Source organism: Monodon monoceros, unplaced genomic scaffold (assembly GCF_005190385.1).
Source record: "Monodon monoceros isolate NGI ecotype Baffin Bay Population unplaced genomic scaffold, NGI_Narwhal_1 Super_Scaffold_4, whole genome shotgun sequence".
In the NCBI taxonomy this organism is placed as follows: Eukaryota; Metazoa; Chordata; class Mammalia; order Artiodactyla; family Monodontidae; genus Monodon; species Monodon monoceros.
The window spans coordinates 56928148-56950449 of NW_021703781.1; the positions used below are offsets into that span (position 1 = coordinate 56928148).

General features: G+C 35.7%; 1 protein-coding gene across 1 annotated transcript in view; it reads right to left on the bottom strand.

Moving 5' to 3' along the window:
• The window catches only part of NT5C2 (5'-nucleotidase, cytosolic II), a 44787-nt gene that overhangs the window by 17037 nt on the left and 5448 nt on the right, over nt 1-22302 (bottom strand). Inside the window, exons 2-3 of the mRNA XM_029245226.1 lie at nt 2061-2178; nt 909-1004 (exon numbers count right to left, since the gene is read on the bottom strand). Of these exons, the coding sequence (XP_029101059.1) occupies nt 909-1004; nt 2061-2178 (214 nt within the window). The remainder of the gene's footprint in view (nt 1-908; nt 1005-2060; nt 2179-22302) is intronic.

A 22302-nucleotide genomic window follows, 5' to 3' on the forward strand; every position in this document is an offset into this window, starting at 1 on the left:
ATGTATTTACCAAAAAGACACTGTCTCTTTAACAACTTCATTGTAGACTGTGGTTTTTACTACTTTGCTATTGAAAATAAATAACAGACTGACACTTAACCCATTTTGATTTTAAGAGTTGCTGTGATCCTAATACAGTGTCAGTAGTAAATTAGGTAATATAACAGTAGAGAAAATATATACTGTAATTGTAAAGCCACAATTATAGAAACTGTCATGTTGTGGCACTGTGATTTTTAAAGAAAAAATTGAGATGTTTCACAAAAAAACACTAGATACTAAATTTTATCTGCTGTTTATTACTGGGGTGAAAAGTCCAAATTAGTAAGAACAGTAGAAATATTCTAATTATGAAAATAAAACGTATCCTTATTTGTTTTAAATCGTGTCACTCTATATTCATTTTTAACTCCATGTTTTTAAAAATTTTAACCACATGATCAAATACCTGAAGGTACTCATTGTAATATAAAAAATAATGTATTAGCTGTTAAAAATCTCAGTCATTTACATTGCTGTAGTTTTAAATTTTTCAAAGCACTTTACATACATACCTCTTCTGAGCAGCTACCTGAGAACTGTATTACAAAGGAGAAAATAAAAATCTTAGAATTTCAAATAAGTCAAAGCCACTACAGTTCTTTTGGGGCAAGTTTCAAGATTAGCTTTGTTGTATGCTATATAATTAGAAGGTGCTAATTTAAACAAAATGTAACTGCTAACTATATTTATAAGTCAGTTTGGGTCCTCACTGCCTAATAAATAATTTTTAAGTATCCTTATGTAAAGGAAATGATCTTTAATGATGAGGGAATAGGAAAGTATATTGTATTTGCGGAGACAATATCATCTTCATATTGTTTGACTATAAAAACACGAGAAAGAGGTTAAAGGTTCTTTGTACTCACCCCCTTATGAAGTTAAATCCATGTGCACAAACCAAGAGGTTTCCGTAGGCATCAACTTTCAAAAGATTTCCGTATAGTGTATCAAAGACAAGTCCCCTATGTAAAAATGAAGACATCACCAATCATGCAAAGTAATAAAGGCAATAATCTAATGGAGTATTTACTCCATCACCACAAACCAACCCTCACCTTATTCAGGTTTTATGGCAGCTCAAGTATATCCCCAAATATAACTCTAGAGGCTAAAGTGAGTGAATAAAATCTTAAAAACGAATCTCAGAACAACTAACAAATATTTACTCTGTCCAGATAAATAATCACAACTGTTTTATGTGAGAAATAAGAGCTTAATCAAACAAGGTGTAAACAATAGTTCCTCTTAATACAGCTGGTTCTGTCCTAAAACAGAGTCTCTCTTAATTTCCTTGGACAACTGAGCTGCCTTATATTTCCCTCTGTTACATGTTGTATATGGGACATATATGATGGCATCTCAAAATAAGCAGCATCTTTCTCTTTTTTTAAGAGTTTTTTGGTGTGGACCAATTTTAAAGTCTTCTATTGAATTTGTGACAATATTGCTTCTGTTTTATGTTTTGGTTTTTTGGCCACGAGGCATGTGGTATCTTAGCTCCCCAACCAGGGATCGAACCCACACCCCCTGCATTGGAAGGCAAAGTCCCAACCACTGGACCGCCAGGGAAGTCCCAGCATCATCTTTCTTAGTGTCAAATCTTTCTTATCAAATCCAGGAATGCAAACTGCCAAGAGGCCTCCTGATTACCAAGTTAAATACATTAGCAAAACATGTAACTGCTCTCCAATACCATAAGAGAAGGGCATCTGCGATTACTGTCCATCAATTTTAATAATCCCTCTTCTTTCTCATAAATGGATCTTCTTTAATAACAATAAACTAAGTTCAAAGTTCAAGTCAGGAACACAAAATATATGGTGTACATGAAAGGTTTCATGGTCATTTCAGAATCAACACTAACCAAAAACAAACAAAAAACCCCCAAAGAATCTTTTGATGTTTTGTTGGTTTTTTGTTTGTTTGGGGGAAGTTTTTTGGTTGAGGATGCATTTGGAATTATTAATTTTGGGGACAGAAGGAGGAGTCTTAATCCAAAAATAATCTTGAAATATTACCTGGTAGGGAATGTAGAATCATATGCAAAGCTGAGCAGCTCCTGAGGATAGCCAATAGAAACTAATCTCTCCACAGTAAGCTCAAAGCCAAGGGACTCATACTCCGGGGACTTGTACACTGCACAAAGAGGAGGTTCTCATTAAAAGAATAGCCACTTAAAATAGGAGGCAAATGAGCAAATTTCTACTTTCCCAATTCCTCTCTCCTCCTAAATCTGCCATTTTTCTTCGTTTCCTTCAAACTCCATGTTTTGTACCGCCCTGAGTAATCACAGAACTCAACTGTCAGTCTGTGGAAATAGGTCATATTATAGTAGGAGGAGCAGCAACAAAATGAATTATCAGGCATTTCAGAAGAGTTCCTTCATTCTTAGGAAACCTAATCTCAAAATTTTTTCCTCTTTATTCTTTCATGCCCACAATCTAAAGGCAGGTGGGATAATGTAATATGCACAGCTGTGATATTAACCATGAGAATTAATATAAAACTAGATAGATCTACGTATGTTGAAGTCCTCACTGTTGTGCATGATTGGTGTAGGAATCCTTCAAAATTAGCTGTTTTTTCTTTTCTTAAAGACCAGTCTATTTTTAGAATTCCTATCTGGCTTAGTAGTTACTTTAAATTCCTTCTCCAATCAGCATGATTCCATTTGTTAGGATTTACTTGTTTTCTTTATCAGCCCTGACAATGTCATAGCCATCAAAATTGCATTTTGCAAATTATCAGTGCTAAAACAACCATAAGAAGACATGTCTGAGATAGGAAAATCTGGATATGAATTGGGAATTAGACATTGAAGAATTATAACTCATTTTATTAGACCTGATTATGGAAGAATGAGTACGAGCAAGTATATATATATAAAATATATATACCTCCTATCTGCCAAAGAAGAATAATGAGTTTTTTACAGGTGAAATAAAATGGATTTTGGAATATGGGGGTTTCTCTCTAATATTATATGTCTGAAGTTTTCTATAATGAAAAATCTTTTCAGAATCATCATTGCAGTTTAGTATAAAGAAAATGCTCCTTTAAACACGCTTCTTCCAAATGAAAGATGTAGGTAGGCAACCATTCATCAGTCTCTAGGTTGGGTAAGCCATATTAAAAATAAAAATAAAAATACCTGCAATCTTGCTAATTGCCAAATGAGGATTAAAAAACACCCCCAAACATCCTATTCTTTTGTCTCATAATTAAACTGTTATTATTATTATAGTTCTACCTATAATTAACATATATAGCCTATGGCTCAAACTGATTCTTCACTGCAATTAGTCTGCCTATCCAAGTTAGTGCTAATGTTTTAATGAGTATGATTCAACTTTCCCTTTCCAAAAACAATCCTTTAGAATATTTCTGGAAATACATAAAAGAAAACAGCAATAGTGGTTTCCTCCACAGAAGGGAACTGAGTGACTAAGAGATAGGGGAAGGAAGAAGACTTTCAGGTACCTTCTTCTGTACCTTTAAAACTTGTAACATATTAATGTATTATCTACTCTTTTTAATTAAATTGAAATTAAAAAAAAACAAGGTGAGATTTTAAAATCCTTTAATAAACATTTGTCATATTTATAAGCCTCAAAATTTTAAGGTCCTTTAGGAGATGCTTAAGTCTCATCTCACCAGAACAATGCCAAAAGAAGCTGTCATTTCGTCTGTGGTCTCAGGGGTAATAATAATTTAAGGCTAGTGCTAACCCTGGCTAACATTTTCAAAACTGGCTATATTTTTCCCCTCCCGTCAATTCCAGCCCCACCCTCACCCATCCCTGCCCACAAAATTTTTTGAATCCTCAAGTGTGGAATTCTTAAATTTGAATGATGTACACTGTGGTAAAGGAAGTGCTATATATTCATACATGCTAACAGAATAAGAGCTGGTGTATTATCATAAAACCAGGAAAGCATGGTATCCACTGATGTCAATTTGAATTATTTTGAGAGTATAAAAGAATATCTCACCCCACCCCGTGCTTCCACCTCAACTGAAAGTGAATTTCATTTTAACAAAATTTTCATAAAACAAAAATTACTTCTCAGTCCTAACAAAGCCCCACTTATGTCAAACAATATTTAATGGAACAAAATTCCAGTATAGCTCAGTAATTTGGATAATCCATTGACATTCATTCTCATAGGATTTGGCCCATATAAAATGTTTTCAATTATTAATTTTTCAGAAAGATAATTTGCTGGATATGCCTTAAGAATGGGAGACAGAAACAAAACTTAAACACCCTCCACCCAGGCTCGCCCCTAAATGAATAATTTTCCCTAGTTAGGGAAGTGATGGAGTAATAGTGATTAAAATCTATTTCTATGAGGCAATTCAGATTGAAGCCCAAATCAATTTACTCAGAATTTTTGGTGAAAAAAAATGTGTGAGGGCAGAGATCTCAATTCCCCATTTTGCCACCATAAAGAATAGAATAACAGAAAATAAAACACTATACTCTTGTCACATTGTGTTTATTCCAAGGCAGAACTTCCAAGTGTTCAACTGAGATGACTTTCTAGAAATTCCACCTACAGAAATAAATACTTTAAATTTCCTTTCTCTCAATGAGTTTAGGGTGCTTCCAAAAAATACAGTGTATTTTCCCCATTTGCTAACTTGAAGTTACACAGCATGTAGAAACATCAGCTGAAGCCAGAATTTCGGTCTCCCTGAGTCTCATCCAAAGCTTTTTGTGGTGGCATATAGTGCCACTGTTAAAAATGAATTTCTAGATTAAGTAGGCCATCAACATTTAAGCTTGGGTGTTGAAACACACTACTCTCCCTCCGATTTCTTTCAACTAGTCCAAAAGAAACTGCTCTAATCACAGGTGGGAATGGATTTAGCAAAGAGAGTCCAAGTTCCACTCTGACAACACTATCTATTTCACTAAGCTCTGTATTAATCAGTAAGACCTACAAGGTATTGACATTTTCTCATAAGCTTCCTGGATAATCATTTCAGTAACACGAACTCCCAGGTCATTAAATCAGCCGCTAGAGAACTGTACAGTACAACCAGGGCTGGAGAAGCAGAATTGCAGCTGCACAGAGCATGAATCTAGATGTTTTGTTCTAAGTGTCCCTTGGGAAAAATCACAATTTGTTCCGACCTGGTGGTAAAAATGACAATTCCTGAACCCTACAAAGTACCATCATGCCTTCAATAAATAAACAGATAGATAGCAAAATTTCTTTTTTAATCAACCAGGCCCTTCAAAGCCAGCCTGGACATCTGTGGGGAACCATATATATCACCTCAGACTACAGCTCTATATGCCCTCCACAGCTGCAAAGGCTCTAATTTCAGTTTGTCTGGCAAAACTGGCAAGTAAATGATGCATAGCTTCAAACTCAGTTCTCACAACTGACTTTCCAAAACACTGCCAATAGCTTCAAGAGTAACACAGCCTCACACATTCACTGCTTATTTCTCTTTCAAGAAGGTCCTCAGGCCTATTCTAATTTACCCAATATCCAAAGACAAAGGAAGAGGTTATTTTAAGGGCCAGAGTCCAAAAAAGAGGACTGCTTCAGGCACCAGGGCAGCACACAGTGTTCTCAGGTTACGTAACCAGACTATAAAGAGAACAGCCAAAGCTTTGAAAGCTGAAGCTACTGAAAGCATTTAAAGATATTCTTTACTCCATAATCTGCGAGGGAAAAACAGTTCTTCAAAAGATATCAGCTGCATGTTGTGGGGGTGAAAAGTTGTGGGCTGTTTTGAGTAGAATTTGTTCATACAAGATAGAATCTGGATTAGAGGAGACAGTCCCTTTAGGTGAGCTGAAAACTTTCTGCAGGGAAGTCTGGAATTCTCATGCACTTTTTACCTTTGCCACCAAGACACACTGTGTAGTAGTTTATAGATTTTAGACAAAGGAAGGGCAAACCTCCACAGAGGTTCCAGCCTAGCAGAATGCTGCTGCCAAAATGAGAACTCACATGAGGCAGATGCAGATGCAGAGTGTGTCACTCCAGTCTTGAAGGAGTTACACTGGCACTCCTGTTAAAAAACAAAACAAAGCAACAAAACAAAACAAAAACAAAAACTGGTTTTAAAACTGTTGTGATGGGCTGGAACAGAGAGATACCATTTGGAAATTGGTATTAATAGGAGTTACTGCCTCCTATTTAGAAGCCTCTGACCATCACTTAAATTCATCTAATTAGCCATAACAAAACAAGGGTATTGAAGATAAGCTTAAGTATTATACATTATTTAACTTTTCCAGTACCCTGAGCCTGGATTACAAGCCAAGTCTGATCCTGAATGTTAAGTCAAAAGACAAACAGAAAAATAAATTTCTTTTGTCTTAGTTTATTTTTTCTAGCACATTTCAGGTTTATATGATAGAAACTGAATGCAACTGGTAAACAGCGTTTAAAATTGAACTATAGTAAGTGAAACAGACTAATAAAGGATACAAGAATATACCAGAGCAGTCTCATCTTACTTTTAAGTACCCATTTAAACTAAGTCTACCTGTACCTATCTACCTACTTTTCTACCCTTCTAACACCTAATTTTGTAATCTTGATAAAGATAAAAACCAACGTCACCCTACTAAAAATCTAACCAGATGTCTAAATATGAAATAGAGGGTAAAAATTTATTTTGATTCTGTGAGTGTATATTTGCCCTCAGTAAATGGAGTCACACTACTCTACTTTCATAAAGTTAAAGAAACTACCTAGTCTAGTAAGATAACTGACTTGAAGATACATAAATCCTTTCAAGATACTGATATTTTTTTTTTTTTTTTTTTTTGCAGTACCCGGGCCTCTCACTGTGTGGCCTCTCCTGTTGCGGAGCACAGGCTCCGGACGCGCAGGCTCAGTGGCCATGGCTCACGGGCCCAGCCGCTCCGTGGCATGTGGGATCCTCCCGGACCGGGGCACAAACCCGTGTCCCCTGCATTGGCAGGCGGACTCTCCACCACTGCGCCACCAGGGAAGCCCAAGATATTGATATTTTTAAGATATGAATTGTGTTTTAACTTTATAGGGAGTCATTTTTCCTCGAGACATTTAGGTTTTTGAAAACATATGGTTAGATTTCTCCAACTTCTGGATTTTTTGTGAAAGGGAGATGGTACAAAATGGAAGAGCAAAAATGACTAAATACAATGTTGAAAATTTCTAAAAACATTACAACTAGGAGAAACCAGTACTACCAATCACACTTTGAAAAGCAAAAATCCAACCCAACCACTCAAGAATAGTTATTTGCTTTTATGCTATGAATGTGATCAACATCAATGTTCTCTATTTATTTAGGCTAAGTGATCTTAGCTCTCTGAGACTGTAACTAGCAAAGATAATAATTCACATTTTCATTATGGAAACTTTAAATTAAATCTTTCCATTCCCATATAAACAGACACCAGAGGACTTTTTCTACTTTTCACAACTATTTGAAAACCCCAACACAATATCACAGACATAGTCAAAAATTTTCTCTCTAACCTAAGAGATCATAAATGATCTAAAAAGAGATATTGAAAAATTCTAAAAACTACCTCAATTTTAATTTACCTAAAATACAAAAGCTAGATACCATTCAACACTTTCAGTAATATAAAATAAAACCAACTTCCACATGGCTAGATATGTAAATAAGTAAACAAGTAGAGTCTGAAAGACTGCCAGTCTCAATTTATTGCAAAAGTAAAATTAAATGGTAATTAAAAGATTTGTTTTAAAAATTACCAAGAGTATTAAAAGAATGTTTATTTTAAAATAAAATGAAAAAAATTACCTAACTCAAAATTTTCCCTCTGAGAACCTGTATGCTGACTAGGAATGTGTATTTAGGCTATTGTTTTCAACTTAAAATGCGGAAAACTGAAAATTATTGAAATAACTTTAAAAATCCTCTTTAACCAAAGAAGCTGCTTGTAATTAAAAAAAAGAGAAATAGCTAGTATATAATTTTTCCACCAAATAAGAACAGATCATCACACTCAAACGCCTGTACTAAAGTTAGAATAATATAACAGACATTTGGATGCCTACTGTGTACAGGTACTAGATGCTAAGAACAGAAAACAAAATAACTCATGGTCTTTGGCCTGAAGGAGCTCGTAGTGCGCTACAGGGATATACAATTAGATATTTATAATAAATTTTAGAAGATCCACAATACAATGTGACTAAGGAGGTACAGAGGGACAGAAACGGGGCCAATTAACCCAGCCCAGGAAGTCTTCTTAAAAAATATGTATGGGACTTACCCGGTGGCGCAATGGCTAAGAATCCGCCTGCCAATGGAGGGGACATGGCTTCAAGCCCCGTTCCGAGAAGATCCCACATGCTGTGGAACAACTGAGCCCATGTGCCACAACTACTGAGCCTGCGCTCTAGAGCCCGCAAGCCACAACTACTGAGCCTGAGTGCCACAACTACTGAAGCCTACGCGCCTAGAGCCCGTGCTCTGCAACAAGAAGCCAAGGCAATGAGAAGCCCGCACACTGCGATGAAGAGTAGCCCCTGCTCGCTGCAACTAGAGAAAGCCCTTGTGCAGCAACAAAGACCCAACACAGCCAAAACCAAAATAAATAAATAAATCTATTTTTAAAAATATATATATATATGTATCATTTACTCAGGCTTATACGGATAATCCACTTTTATAACCAGCATCTCAAGGTACTATAAGGTTTACCAAACTTTCTGAAACTCAGATTCAGGTAATATGTTCCAAACACCTCTATCAGGGTCAGGCAAGTTAATTAATGTGAGAAATGGTCTAAGTGTTGGTACATGTCTTGGCCTAAAGGGGGAAGTAGCTGTCAGATGTAGCTGACTCCCCGGTGGGAATGAGAGCCGATTGTTGCCATTTATGTGATAACAACCAGCCCAGATTTTTATACTTGGACTCCCCCAATTTTTAACTACTGACTCAATTTAAAAAACCAACAAACTCTATTTGAGCCAAACTATGGGTCTGTGGTCTGAGGTGTGCCCATGGGCCACTGGTGTGCAACCTCTAGTGTATACTTTAGATTAGATACTTCCACATAAGTTCTCCATCTAACTGAAATGGTTTGACTGTCCTCTTCAAAGAGCCTTTTTTTTTTTTTTCCTGTGCCGCACAGCTTGTGGGATCTTACTGATACTTCCCTGACCAAGGATTGAACCCAAGCCCTCAGCAGTAAGAGCATGGAGTCCTAACCACTGGACTGCCAGGGAATTCCCCTCCTCAAAAAGTCTTAAAGAAATAGAATTTAAGTACTTAATGAATTGGAAATCCAGGTGGAAAAATTCATTCTTCAACAACCACAGAGTATCCTAGATAATGTTGTTGTTCTATTCATCTCAAGGAAAAATTGAGGGGGTGGATAAAAAACATTTAGGAAATAAAGGAACCATTACGTAGTCACTTAATTTGGTCCCCTACCATAATGCTGTAACAATTATGCCATAACAATTATAATTATCTGAATCTGATTCTTTCATATGACTGTGAAAGCAAACAAATGTTCCCAGTGATTTAAAGAATCACAATCACCTCATGATCTGCCTAGGTAACCAACTATTAGAGTTCCCTGACCCAGGTTTTATCCATTACGTTTAACCTAAATCTTTCCTACACAGCTTAACTCTATTATCATTTGTCTTGTTCTCAGTGGCCATTATCCCCATGGTAAAGCGAACATTCAGAGAATGTGTAAGCAGAAAAGAAATAATGAATCAAAGATAGCTATTATGTTAGGACTATTTTGAAAACAAGTTTATCCATGTTGAAAATGGCATGGGATATTAAAACAAAAAAGATTCATTTTAGTAATTTTACTGATGCAACTAATATTACATGACATTTAATCACACAAAAAATCTGGCTTACATTTGAATGCTTTTATGCCTGGCAATGGAAAACAAAGACCATAAACACTGGTAATGAATTATTTCTATCACTCACTGTGTAATATGGAGGACATGGAATTGGGTTTTATTAAGAAATCATTTAAATTTCCTAGTGATCTAGGAACAAACCATATATTACTGCAATTCAGAGGATGAATCTAAAATCAGTGAAAACTCTACTGGGATACAGAAATGACATAAAAGAAATCAAAGCTTAGAAACTAAGTGTAGATAAATAAATAAATAGGCTGCCTAAAAGTAATGTATAAACCTAACACAGGTAATATATAATATAAATATATATCTAAAAATAACAGCCTTGAGAGTATTTATCTCAACTAATACAAAGAACTTTAATCCACAAGAAGATAATACACTGGAGTATTATTTCTTTTTTAATTCTTCCCTAACATACAGAGACCACTTCAAAAGTATGCTCGGCTGGGGAAATTGTATTTCATTTCTTGAGGGAGGTAGTGTAAGAAATTCTTAAGTTTAAGGAAAAGCAGTAAGAGGAGCTAAAATAAAGATTATATTCTCAAATGGAAATGAAAAGACTAAAAAAAGACCTTTAAATTTAAGCGCCCTTTTAAAAATAAAATAACTTTGTTGGTATTTGGTCAGTTTTCCCCATCTGATTTTTAAATTTAACTTTATTAAGGATATTTTTTAATCATACACAAAAGTAGATAGAATATTAAATGAGCTACTTTAAACCCATTAACAATTATCACTATTTTGGATTCTTGTTTCCTCTATCATCGCTAATTTATTCTTTCCCAATTGAGTAATTTTATCAGATGAAAAAGTTTTTAAACTGATCTATAACAGAATATTTAAATAGCACACAAGTATCATATATATGCACCTACAGAATTATTTCATTACCTAGATCAGGTGATCCTTTAATTAAACTGCTTAAAAATCCTTCCCATTTAGAGGCCAATGTAATGCCAGAACAGTCTTTTTATCAGCAATAAGTTATAATAAAAGCCTTCCAAATTAAGGATTGCTCAGAAATATTTTAACTATACTATGGCTATCAATTTTATAGTCTTGACGAGAAAACCAGTTCTACCAAAAGCACTGATCTTTTGGTATTATAGTACTGGCTTAGTATTACCATGCATTTTAAAACTCTTAGGAGGGACTTCCCTGGGGGCCCAGTGGTTAAGAATCTGCCTGCCAATGGAGGGGACATGGGTTTGATCCCTGATCTGGGAAGATCCCACATGCCGCAGAGCAACTAAGCCTGTGCGCCACAACTACTGAGCCTGCGCTCTAGAGCCCATGAGCCAAGACTACTGAGCCCGCTGCCACAACTACTGAAGCCCGTGCTCCTAGAGCCCATGCTCCGCAACAAGAGAAGCCACCGCAATGAGAAGCCCGTGCACCAAAACAAAGAGAAGCCTGGCTCACCGCAATCAGAGAAAGCCTGCGGCCCTCCCTGCAACCAAAAAAAAAAAAAAAAAAAACTCTTAGGAAATCAGAGTTAACACATAGGCTGATATGTTGGGCTAAAGAAAATAGAAGTGTAAACATGTGAGAAAATTTTTATATTAGGGATGCCATCAAAAATAGCTCAGTTAAAAAAAGGATAGCTTTGTTCAGTTAAAGAAACAAACTAATAAAGAAGTATTTCTACCTAAGGATCAATGAATCTATTCCTAAGTAAGTTCTCTCTAAAAGACAACTACCCCCAAACAACAGAAAAATAAACCCAAAACCTCCAAAACAAAACAATCCTGAAGTTAAAACAATCAAACTGTATTATGCCTTTTATTTTTTCCCCACCCTCTCCCCAAATAACACCTTTGAAAAGCAAATGTAATAAAATCTACCATCCAAGTGAGCCTTCTCCCATTCAAAATAATCACTCCCAAGGTAATATATATTGACACTTATTCCAGTAATGCAATCATTACTCAAAACATATCTGAAATTCTTCTTTCAAAATTACTTTCAGAGTCAAGAGCACATTGTTCTAAATATACATCCTCCCTGGTGGCACATTTTCATCAACAGGTGACGAATTTAATTTAAGGTGTAGGGGGCAGTTATTGAGAGCAACCAGCAACTAAGAGGGGAATTTGAGAAGGGTTAAAAAACAGGTGTGACTACTTGAAGTAATGAAGCAGGTTTTCTTGTGGGTTTATAAACTGGCTGTGGAAACAGTTCCAAAGGAATTCCTAAAATTCTAAGAAATGACAGAGGTATTGCAGTAAGTTTTCCCTAATAAGGTGACTTTATGAAGGATAATATCTATTTGGCAGCGTATTTTCTTATGGGCTTTCTTTTATAAAATTACTCTTTTGACCCATTTTATATGTGTTTAATTTTGCAAGGCACCTCAAATCTCTTCTGAGGATTTACATAAAAGTAAACTTTATTGCTTTATAGGCAGCAAACCTTCCAGCTATGTAAACCCATTCAACCATAGGCCTGTGAAGTTCAGCTTATTCTAACTGGATCCTTGATACAAATCACTGATTGGACTCTAATACTAATTATCACTTTTCATCTTCACAATTCTCTTTTATGGGTTGAGTCCTCATAATATATTCTAATTAGATTTTTATTTTGCTTAGTTTTATGAGGCTGTTTTCCAATTTACTTTTATTGATAATTTTATCAACCACCATCCTTGTTTTTTTCTTTTATGGAAAGGGATTATCTCTTTTTGAAAAGGTTTCCCCCTCTTTTATCTGTTACCCTAGTTTCTCTGTTCACTCAGCTTATCCTCTTATTCTACTGTTTCAGAAAAACAAAAAACCCGTTCAAAAGTTCTTTTAAGAAAAAAGATCACTAAGGGGGGATAATGAATGCATTTCACTTACTGAACTACACCTATTTTTATATTCCTTTAATCTTCAACTGTGAACATTTAGATCCATTCACAAACTGATAAACCCCTCAAGAATACGTCAGAGGACACACAGGTTAATAACTTTCACTGACTTGAATGCGATCATTCACTAACACAAAAACCTCCTGCACATAGACAATCTGTTTGGAGGGCTGTGGAGTACGGTAATGTGCAAGTTCTACATTTTCCAAGTTATCAGAAGGATGCTCTGACTACTATCTCATGACCTAGGACAATGGGAATTTCTCTGGCCTTTTTTATTATCTTCCTTTTGGTTATTTTCCTTGGTTTGTACAAAAAACTTTTCAGGAAATGCATTCCTTTAAGAGACTCTGTTGTCACACTAAGAACTTCAAACATCCATCCAGTTTATACACTATCCACAGTAAGTTCAATTCAACTGATGTTCCATATTAATTTAATTAATCACTATTGCAAGGAGCTCATCTTTCTTTAAGGAGAGATGTTGAAGCAGAGACATAGAAGTTTACATTGTCATATGTTTCATTTTTTAAAAAAGTGTTCTTGGGACTTCCCTGGTGGCGCAGTGTTTGGGAATCCACCTGCCAATGCAGGAGACACGGGTTTGAGCCCTGGTCTGGGAAGATCCCACATGCCATGGAGCAACTAAGCCAGTGAGCCACAACTACTGAGCCTGCGCTCTACAGCCCGTGAGCCACAACTACTGAGCCCTCGTGCCACAACTACTGAGCCCTCGTGCCACAACTACTGAAGCCCGCGCGCCTAGAGCCCGTGCTCCGCAACAAGAGAAGCAGCCACCTCAGTGAGAAGCCCACGTACCACAACGAAGAGTAGCCCCCGCTCACCGCAACTAGAAAAAGCCCATGTGCAGCAATGAAGACCCAACACAGCCAAAATTAAATAAATAAATAAAAATTTAAAAATAATAAAGAAATAAAAAAAAAAGTGTTCTCTCTGCATATATGCTCAAATGATTTTTGACAAGAATGTCTAGTCTATTCAGCAAGGAAAGAGCAACCTTTTCAATGGTGTTGAGCAAACTAGATGTCCACATGTGAAAGAATGAAGTTAGACCCTTACCTTATAACCACACACAAAAATTAACTCAAAATGGATCAAAGATCTAAATATTATGAGCTAAAAACATAAAACACTTAGAACATTTTCATTATATTGGATTTACCAATATAATGAAATATTTCATTACATTTCAATGTATTTCATTATATTTCATTACGTTGGATTTGGCAATGACCTCTTAGATGTGAAATCAGCAAAAGCACAGGCAACAGAAGAAAAAATAGACAAATTAGACTTCATCAAAATTAAAAACTTTTCTGCTTCAAAAGACACTATCAAGAGAGTGAAAAAACAACACACAGAATGAGAGACAATATTTGTAAATCATATACCTGAAAATGGATTAACATCTATAATATTTAAAGAGCTCCTGCAACTCAACAACTACAACAAAACAAACAACCCATTTAAAAACTGGAAAAAGGACTTTAAATAGGTATTTCTCCAAATAAGATATACAAATGGCTAATAAGCACATGAAAGATGCTCAACATCACTGCCGATAGGGAAATATAAATCAAAAACCACAATGAGATACCACTTCACACCCATTAGAAAGACTATTATCAAAACAAAAACAACAACAAAAACCTGAAAATAATAAGTGCTGGCCAGGATGTGGAGAAATTGGAACCCTCCTGCATGGCTGATGGGACTGTAAAATGGTACAGCCACTGTGGAAAACAGTGTGGCAGTCCCTCAAAAAGTTAAACATAGAATTACCATGTGATCCAGCAATTCCATTCCAGGGTATAGACCTAGAAAAACTGAAAGCAAGGACTTAAGCAGACACTTGTACACCAATGTATATAGCAGCATTAGTCACAGTGGCCAAAAGGTGGAAGCATCCACTGACAGATGATGGATAAACAAAATGTGGTACATAAATATAATGGAATATTATTCAGCCTTAGAAAGGAATGAAATTCTGAGATATGCTACAACATGGATGAAATTTGAAAACACTATGACAAGAGATATAAGCCAGACATAAAAAGACAAATATTCTATGACTCTACTATTTATATGAAATATACATAATAGGTAAATTCACAGAGACAGAAAGTATACTAGAGGTTATGAAGGGAAGAGGAAATGGGGAGTTATTGCTTAATGGGTACAGAGTTTCTGTTTGGGATGATGAAAAAGTTCTGGAAATGGATAGTGGTGAAGGTTGCACAACACTGCGGATGTATGTCATGTCACTCAATTATACGCTTAAAAATGAAGAAATAGTAAATTTTACGTTATGAATATTTTACCACAAAAAAAAAAGGGAAGAAAAAAGTGCTCTACCTCATTTGAGATGTCTTCAGTGACAGTACACCAATACTATATAATACTTGTTACTTTAATTGTTTTTCCTCACCCCTTTAAATGCCTCTAATGCCAATAAGTTTGGTAGGAATATACAATTGCTGACAGAAACATGATCTGAGTGCTCTGGACTTTAGTCCAAGTAAATACACCATGCAAAAAAATGTTCATTTAAATGTCAAGTGAATTGAGTCAATTCCAGTTAACAACAAAACAAGATCAGAGTGCATCTACTATGCCTGAGAGGATAGGATGAGAGATCAAAAGTCCTGAGATGCTTCTGCTAGTAGCAGATTTACCAAAACCAAGGACTAGTTTCTCTTAATTTCTTCCTTGATACTCCTAATAATTTATTCTATCTTCTCTCCCCACTTTAGGCTTGTTAATGCGAAGTGCTTAGCTTTGGCATAATTAAATTTTATCCCCAGCGGCTAATGACATGGCCTAGAAAGGAGAGGAGGACAGAAAAATTCAAAAAGAGTCTAAAATATATTTTCAATCCCTCCCAAGATTTTTTAATTGAAAAAAAGCATAATTTTATAATTCTAAAAATACAGTATTTATACAGTACTCTTAAGGCTTAAGATTGCTTCTAAAAATTAAAGAAAGAAAAATTGTGTAAAACTATAGTAGTCCCCCTTTATCTTTGGTGAATTCGTTCCAAGAGCCCCGGTGGATACCTGAAACCGTAAACAGTACCAAACCTTACATATACTATGTTTTTTCCTATACGTACATACCTCTGATAAAGCTTAATTTGTAAATTAGGCACAGTAAGAGATGAACAATAATAACTAATAATAAAATAGAACAATTATAACAATATACTGTAATAAAAGTTATGCACACTCTCTCTCAAAATATCTTATTGTACATATTTAATGCCTTTTCCATCTTAACTAAGTACTCATCACACAAATGGTGGCCAAGCTTTTGTAGTTTGAGGCGACAGCATAACGAGTTTCTATTTCCTTCTTCACAATTTCGCGAATATTCATTCTTACTGTAGATCTTAGTAACCTCAGCATGATTGTTTTCTTTCCTTATGAAGTTGAGAACTTTCACTTTTTCACTCAAAGGAAGCATTTAAAGGCTTCTCTTCAGCAAATATGAATTGCCAGCATCACTACTCTTGCTCTTTGGGGCCATTATTAAAAAAAAAAAAAAAAATGAAGTTCACTTGAACACAAGCACTGTGATATCACGACAGTTGATCTAATAACTGAGAGGGCTATTAGATGACTAACAGGGAGGATACACGGGACAAAGGAATGATTCACATTCTGGGTGGGATGGAGCAGGAAGGTACGAGATTCCATCGTGCTACTCAGAACAGCGTGCAGTTTAAAACTTATGAATTGCTTATTTCTGGAATATTCCATTAAAAAAAAATTTTCTGACCACAGTTGACTGTGGGTCAATGAAACCATGGAAAGTGAAACTGTAGGTAAGAGGCGACTACTGTATCTGCAGTCTAAGAATGAGGATTACATTTAAATAGATGGCAAGAGCAAGATGGATTTTGCCCTAGGGAGAATTCCTATTTTGGGAACAAAATGAAGGATGATCTTTTATGCTTATGAGTTTTTTCTCTTATTAAGTTCTTATCTAGAGGTAAGTAAATAATTTCTATAGCTGGGAGCAGCATGAGAAATGGAAACTGACCTGGGTTTAAATTTTAGCTATGAGTCTTAAGCCAATGTACAAGCTACATACAGGTCATTTTACCTGTTGACTTGGTGGCCTTATTTGTAAAACTGAGCTAATAATCCCTACTTCAGAGGGTTGATATGAGGATTAAAAGGTATGCTGTATATAAAGTACATTTTCTAGCTCATAATAATACATGCTTAAAAAATGTTTATTCTCTTCCTCCTGACAATTTTTCAGAAAAGATGGGGGAGACTAGACACTGCCCATGGCATCCGCTATTTCTGAAATGGTAACAGAAATAAGGAACTTATTGCTGGACTTAAATGGCTCAGAACCTGAAGGTGTTGAAGCTGGTAAAATATTGGAATGTGTCTCTTTGGGATCTTTGAGCCCAAGAGGGAAACAAACAAACAAACAAACAAACAAACAAAAAAACACCAGACTTCTTAATTGAAAAAAGAAAAATCAAGATGATTTTCTAAATGAACCAAGTTAGAAATAGTAATACATTTTCATAATCCTAAACCAAGAGTCACTCTGTATTTGTGAAGGGCATTAAGTAAATATTAACAAATCTGCCCCCCACCCAAAAATGCTGTACTACTCTCCCTTGGGGTAAAAACTTCCGAAAACTTAACAATTCTACATATATAATTTTGATGTTAATTCCATGGAACTTACTGCATGTTTAAGTCTTTCATGCAACTGCAAAGGTCAACTTGTTCTTTCCACTTAAAAGAGTTTTATTGTTTCAAAAAAGCAAATAACTCCCCTTGCATTTATTAGAAGCATATCAGTGATATCTTTGTCATAAGTAAAAAAATTTTTTTTTTTTTTTTTTGCAGTACGCGGGCCTCTCACTGTTGTGGCCTCTCCCGTTGCGGAGCACAGGCTCCGGACGCGCAGGCTCAGCGGCCACGGCTCACAGGCCCAGCCGCTCCGTGGCATGGGGTATCTTCCCGGACCAGGACACGAACCCGTGTCCCCTGCATAGGCAGGCAGACTCTCAACCACTGCGCCACCAGGGAAGCCCCAAGTAAAAAATTTTAACTTAAGTAAGGATCCTTTCTCAGAAATCTATTCCTTCAGCATGATCCTGCTAAGAAATAACCCTTCACTGAAAACACTGCTTAATTTCTACGGAAACATAATCTGATGCCAAATACCTTGTCATTAAAAATTTACTCAGAAAAGAACTTTAACTTTCTGTTAAGTTTGTGATCATTTGCAATACTTAAGAAGAAGATTCAAAAGAATGATTAAATATTCCACTGCCATCTGTTTAGCACTCCAGGTTTTCCCACAAGATATAGGAGTACAAAACAAATGAGTTTAATATTGACACTTTTCTCCTTAGAGTTTCCCTTACGCTCAAGTTCAGTATATTAATAATTTGGTATCACCAGTCAGAGCAAGAAAACTACTTTCATTGCATTTATCATTTTATATACATTATTCCATTCAAAATTTATACCAATAGTTTATCCCTGTACTCACTCCTTCCTTCATTTTGGATTAAATGAAGGAACTGAGATTCAGGCAGGCTAAGTAACATGCTGGTGGCCAAGAGCTAGTAAAAGGTAGAGCTGGGATCCAAACCCAAGTCTATCACACTCTGAGGTTTCTTCTTCTTCTCCAACCACATAGCCTCTAAGGTAAAGATGAAGAACAAGACTGGGCCTAAACTCGGAGTGTTATGGGACTTATCCCTCAAAACAGAAAGAGGGTTATTCTGGCTTTTTTTTTTTAATCACTTTTTTATACCCAGATTACTCTCACTTAACAGCTATTGACTAGCATTTTGCTTGTTATAGAAACCACATTTTGTAGATTAGCAGTCTGTCAGAAAGTGATGATCTGTAACTGTGAGGAGGTGATGTAAGTACATTATGTCACTCATTTCATCACAAAAGATTTTCTCATTTGAAACCTCAGCAATAAATTTCTGGGTATAATATTATGAAACTAAGTAACAGAATACTAAGAGTAATGGAAACCACAGGTCTTTTTATGCCTATATGCCACTTGAAAAATGAACAAGCACTAAACCTTAAAAACTCCAATCCTCCTTTTGTTTTCTATTTTCACTCTTCTGTCCACTCTTAGTAACAACAAATTCAGCAACATAACATTTTTAGGAGTCCTCTATGCAAACAAAATCAAAGAAACAAAATTCACAAATAGTATAGATTGGTCCCTTCATTCTGTGGAGAGGGAGTAACTGGGTTAAAAACAACTTTCTTGCTCTCTGACAAGTCCAAAGACCTAATCTTAGGTTGACTATCAAGATCTTTTTTGGCTTGATTTGTCCTGGAGAATGCACTTACAAGTCTGATCCATCTGTCTGTCCCACTTAAGCACAAAAAGGCTAAAGATCACTCTCAGAAAAAGACCACAAACAAATTCTGAGGTCTAGAAAGACCTACACTAGGGCAACTTAATAAAGGGAAACCAGAGCACTCAACAGGTCTAATTAAGGGGAAGAGAAGCCAAGGGAAAAGAAAAACACTTATCTGTAGAGGAAGCCAAAAATGCAAAGGACCAGTTTCTGATATACATCATGTGGAAAGAATGTTGATAAAGTAATTGGGGTGAGAGAGGAATTATAAATAGGCCTAATAGGTACTTTTTATATAAAACATAGTCCACCATTAGTCAGTGGCAAAGCTAATATACAAGACTAAGTATGACCTAGATTCTAAACATTGACTTTCATATATAAACTAATCTGTACTTAGTAGAAAAACTGGTTAGACCATAATTAACGTACATAATCCCATTAGAGAAATAAAGTGTTAATCTACAGTATTACAGACATGGAGCTAAATAAATACCAATACTGGCATTAATTCTCTAGGCAGATTTCAGGATTAAAACTGATTTAGGTCCAAAAGCTTTTTGTTTGGGAGTTTTAATTTTTATTTTATATAAAAATGTCAATCTTACATAGATATCCTGCAAATAAACTAATAAAAACAAAAATGTATAGCTTGCTTTAATTATAGGGATAGCTGATGATAAAGGGATCGTCTCTAAAAAACTGTTTGGGCTATGAGGCTGACATTCAGATCAGATGAAGATAATGAGGTTCCCGTCAGAATGGATTTGATACTGAACACTGTGATTCATTTCATTTAGGGGAATAAGTGTACCAAACTGTAAGCAATATCATAAAATTTTAAAAAATTAAGGCCATCAATTTCTCTTTTAATAAACTAAACAAACAAACAATCACCACAACTTAACTTCATTCTACCAAAGGTCCATATAATTTACTTTTGGAAAATTACAAGTCTGGAATAATTATATACATACAGCTTAACATTCTTATAGAGTCCATGTATGTATTCCTGCCTCAATTATCTTCTTCCTTATTTATTAGTGACAAATCAAAGTTTTAAATGATTATTCATCACTAATTCTATCAACCCCAACATCTGACATGAATAACATGAGGATTATTCAAAGCCAATTTTCTTACCTATCAATATGAATTAAAGGCGAAAAATCAGAGCTAACCCAAACCATGACACCCCTCCTCCCAAAGGAGGTCTCCTGTGGCCATTTTCTAGACCAAAAACAGAACTGTTTCCTTATGAAAATAGCTTAAGTCTCCACAATTAGACCCCATCCCCAAACACTTTCCATGAAAAAGACATGTATATTTCAAACATTTGTAAACAGGGGAAAAGAAACTTTGAGAAAACCTATGTAACTGTTTTCTGAGAAGAAATTTAGGCAAAGTTTACAGCATGATAAGGTAGGCCCTGAGCCAATAACCACCCTCTCACTGAATGTACCATTCCAAAACATGACTGCCATTTGAGATGTGATGTCCTATCCAGACACTTCAGAAGCATCAATCCTAGCCTTACTATCAATTTCACTACATTCTAACTCTGAAAACTAGTAATCCATCTATGCTGTAAATGATAACTCTGTATCACTCAAAATATCGTTCACCAGAATAGCCAATTCATAGATTATGCTAATAGCAATTTTATAGCATATCTAATAATTTCATTTCATATAAAATGAACATTTATTGGCTTGTTCCTTCCCCCAATAAAGAAAAGCAAATGGTTATTGAACGTCTTCTCTAGTTAGGAATAGTATACACGAGGGTAGCTATTTATTGTAACTGCTACTATTTATTAAGCCCTTAATATACACTGAAATTATACTGAAAAAAAGGCTAAAACAACCAATTCCCTAATCCCCCGAACTCTAAAGTCAAAATATACAGGGGGAAAAAAATTGAAAGAAAGTGCATTGTGCCACATTTCATTCTGCACAAAGAATCAACATTTTCCAGTAACACCTGAAGCAAGAAAGCAGGCCAACAACATAAAAAATGTTAATGGTGCTAAGAGTTAGAATACAGAAGCAAGGGCTTCCCTGGTGGCGCAGTGGTTGGGAGTCCGTCTACCGATGCAGGGGACATGGGTTCGTGCCCCGGTCCAGGAAGATCCCCCATGCCGCGGAGCGGCTAGGCCCGTGAGCCATGGCCGCTGAGCCTGCGCGTCTGGAGCCTGTGCCCCGCAAAGGGAGAGGCCACAACAGTGAGAGTCCCGCGTACCGCAAAAAAAAAAGAATACAGAAGCAAAACAATCAAACTTAAAAATTATCATCAGAAATAAAAATGGTTAATGCCTAGGTCCTAACAAAAAATATACTTGCCCTATATCTATGTTTAAAAGTTGAATGTATAATTTGAAACCTTCCCACAAAAAGATAAGTCCAGGCCTACACGGTTTCACTCCTATCAAATATTTAAGGAAAAAATAATACCAATCCTACCCAAGCTTTCCAAAAATAAGAAAATGAAATGGGGGAATTCCCTGGCAGACCAGTGGTTAGGACTCTGTGCTCTTACTGAGGAGGGCCCAGGTTCAATCCCTGGTTGGAGAACTAAAATCCCACAAGCTGCGAGGCACCGCCAAAATACAAACAAACAAACAAAAAAAAAAAAAAAAGAAAAGAAAAAGGGAAAGCGAAACTCAGTATATGAGGTCAGCATTACCCTAAAGTCAAAATTAGACAGACATTACAAGAAAACTATCAACTAATACCTCTCATGAACAGAATGCAAAAATCCTCAACAAAATATTGGCAAATCAAATTTGCCAATAAAAAAATAAATAAAAGGTACATGACCAAGAGGGATTTATTCCAGGAATGCAAAATTGGTTTAACATTCAGAAATCAATCAATGCCATTCACCCTTTTAACAGACTAAAGAAGAAAAACCGTATGATCATCTCAATTGAGGCAGAAAAATATTTGATGAAATTTAGCACCCAATTCATGTAAAAAAAAAAAAAAAAACTCTCGGACAACTAAGAATAAAGGGGAACTTCCTCAATCTAACAAAAATCATCTACAAAAAACCTGCAACCAACATCATACTTAATAGTGAAAACTAAACATTCTCTCTTTAAGATCAAGAACACCCAAGGAGGTCAA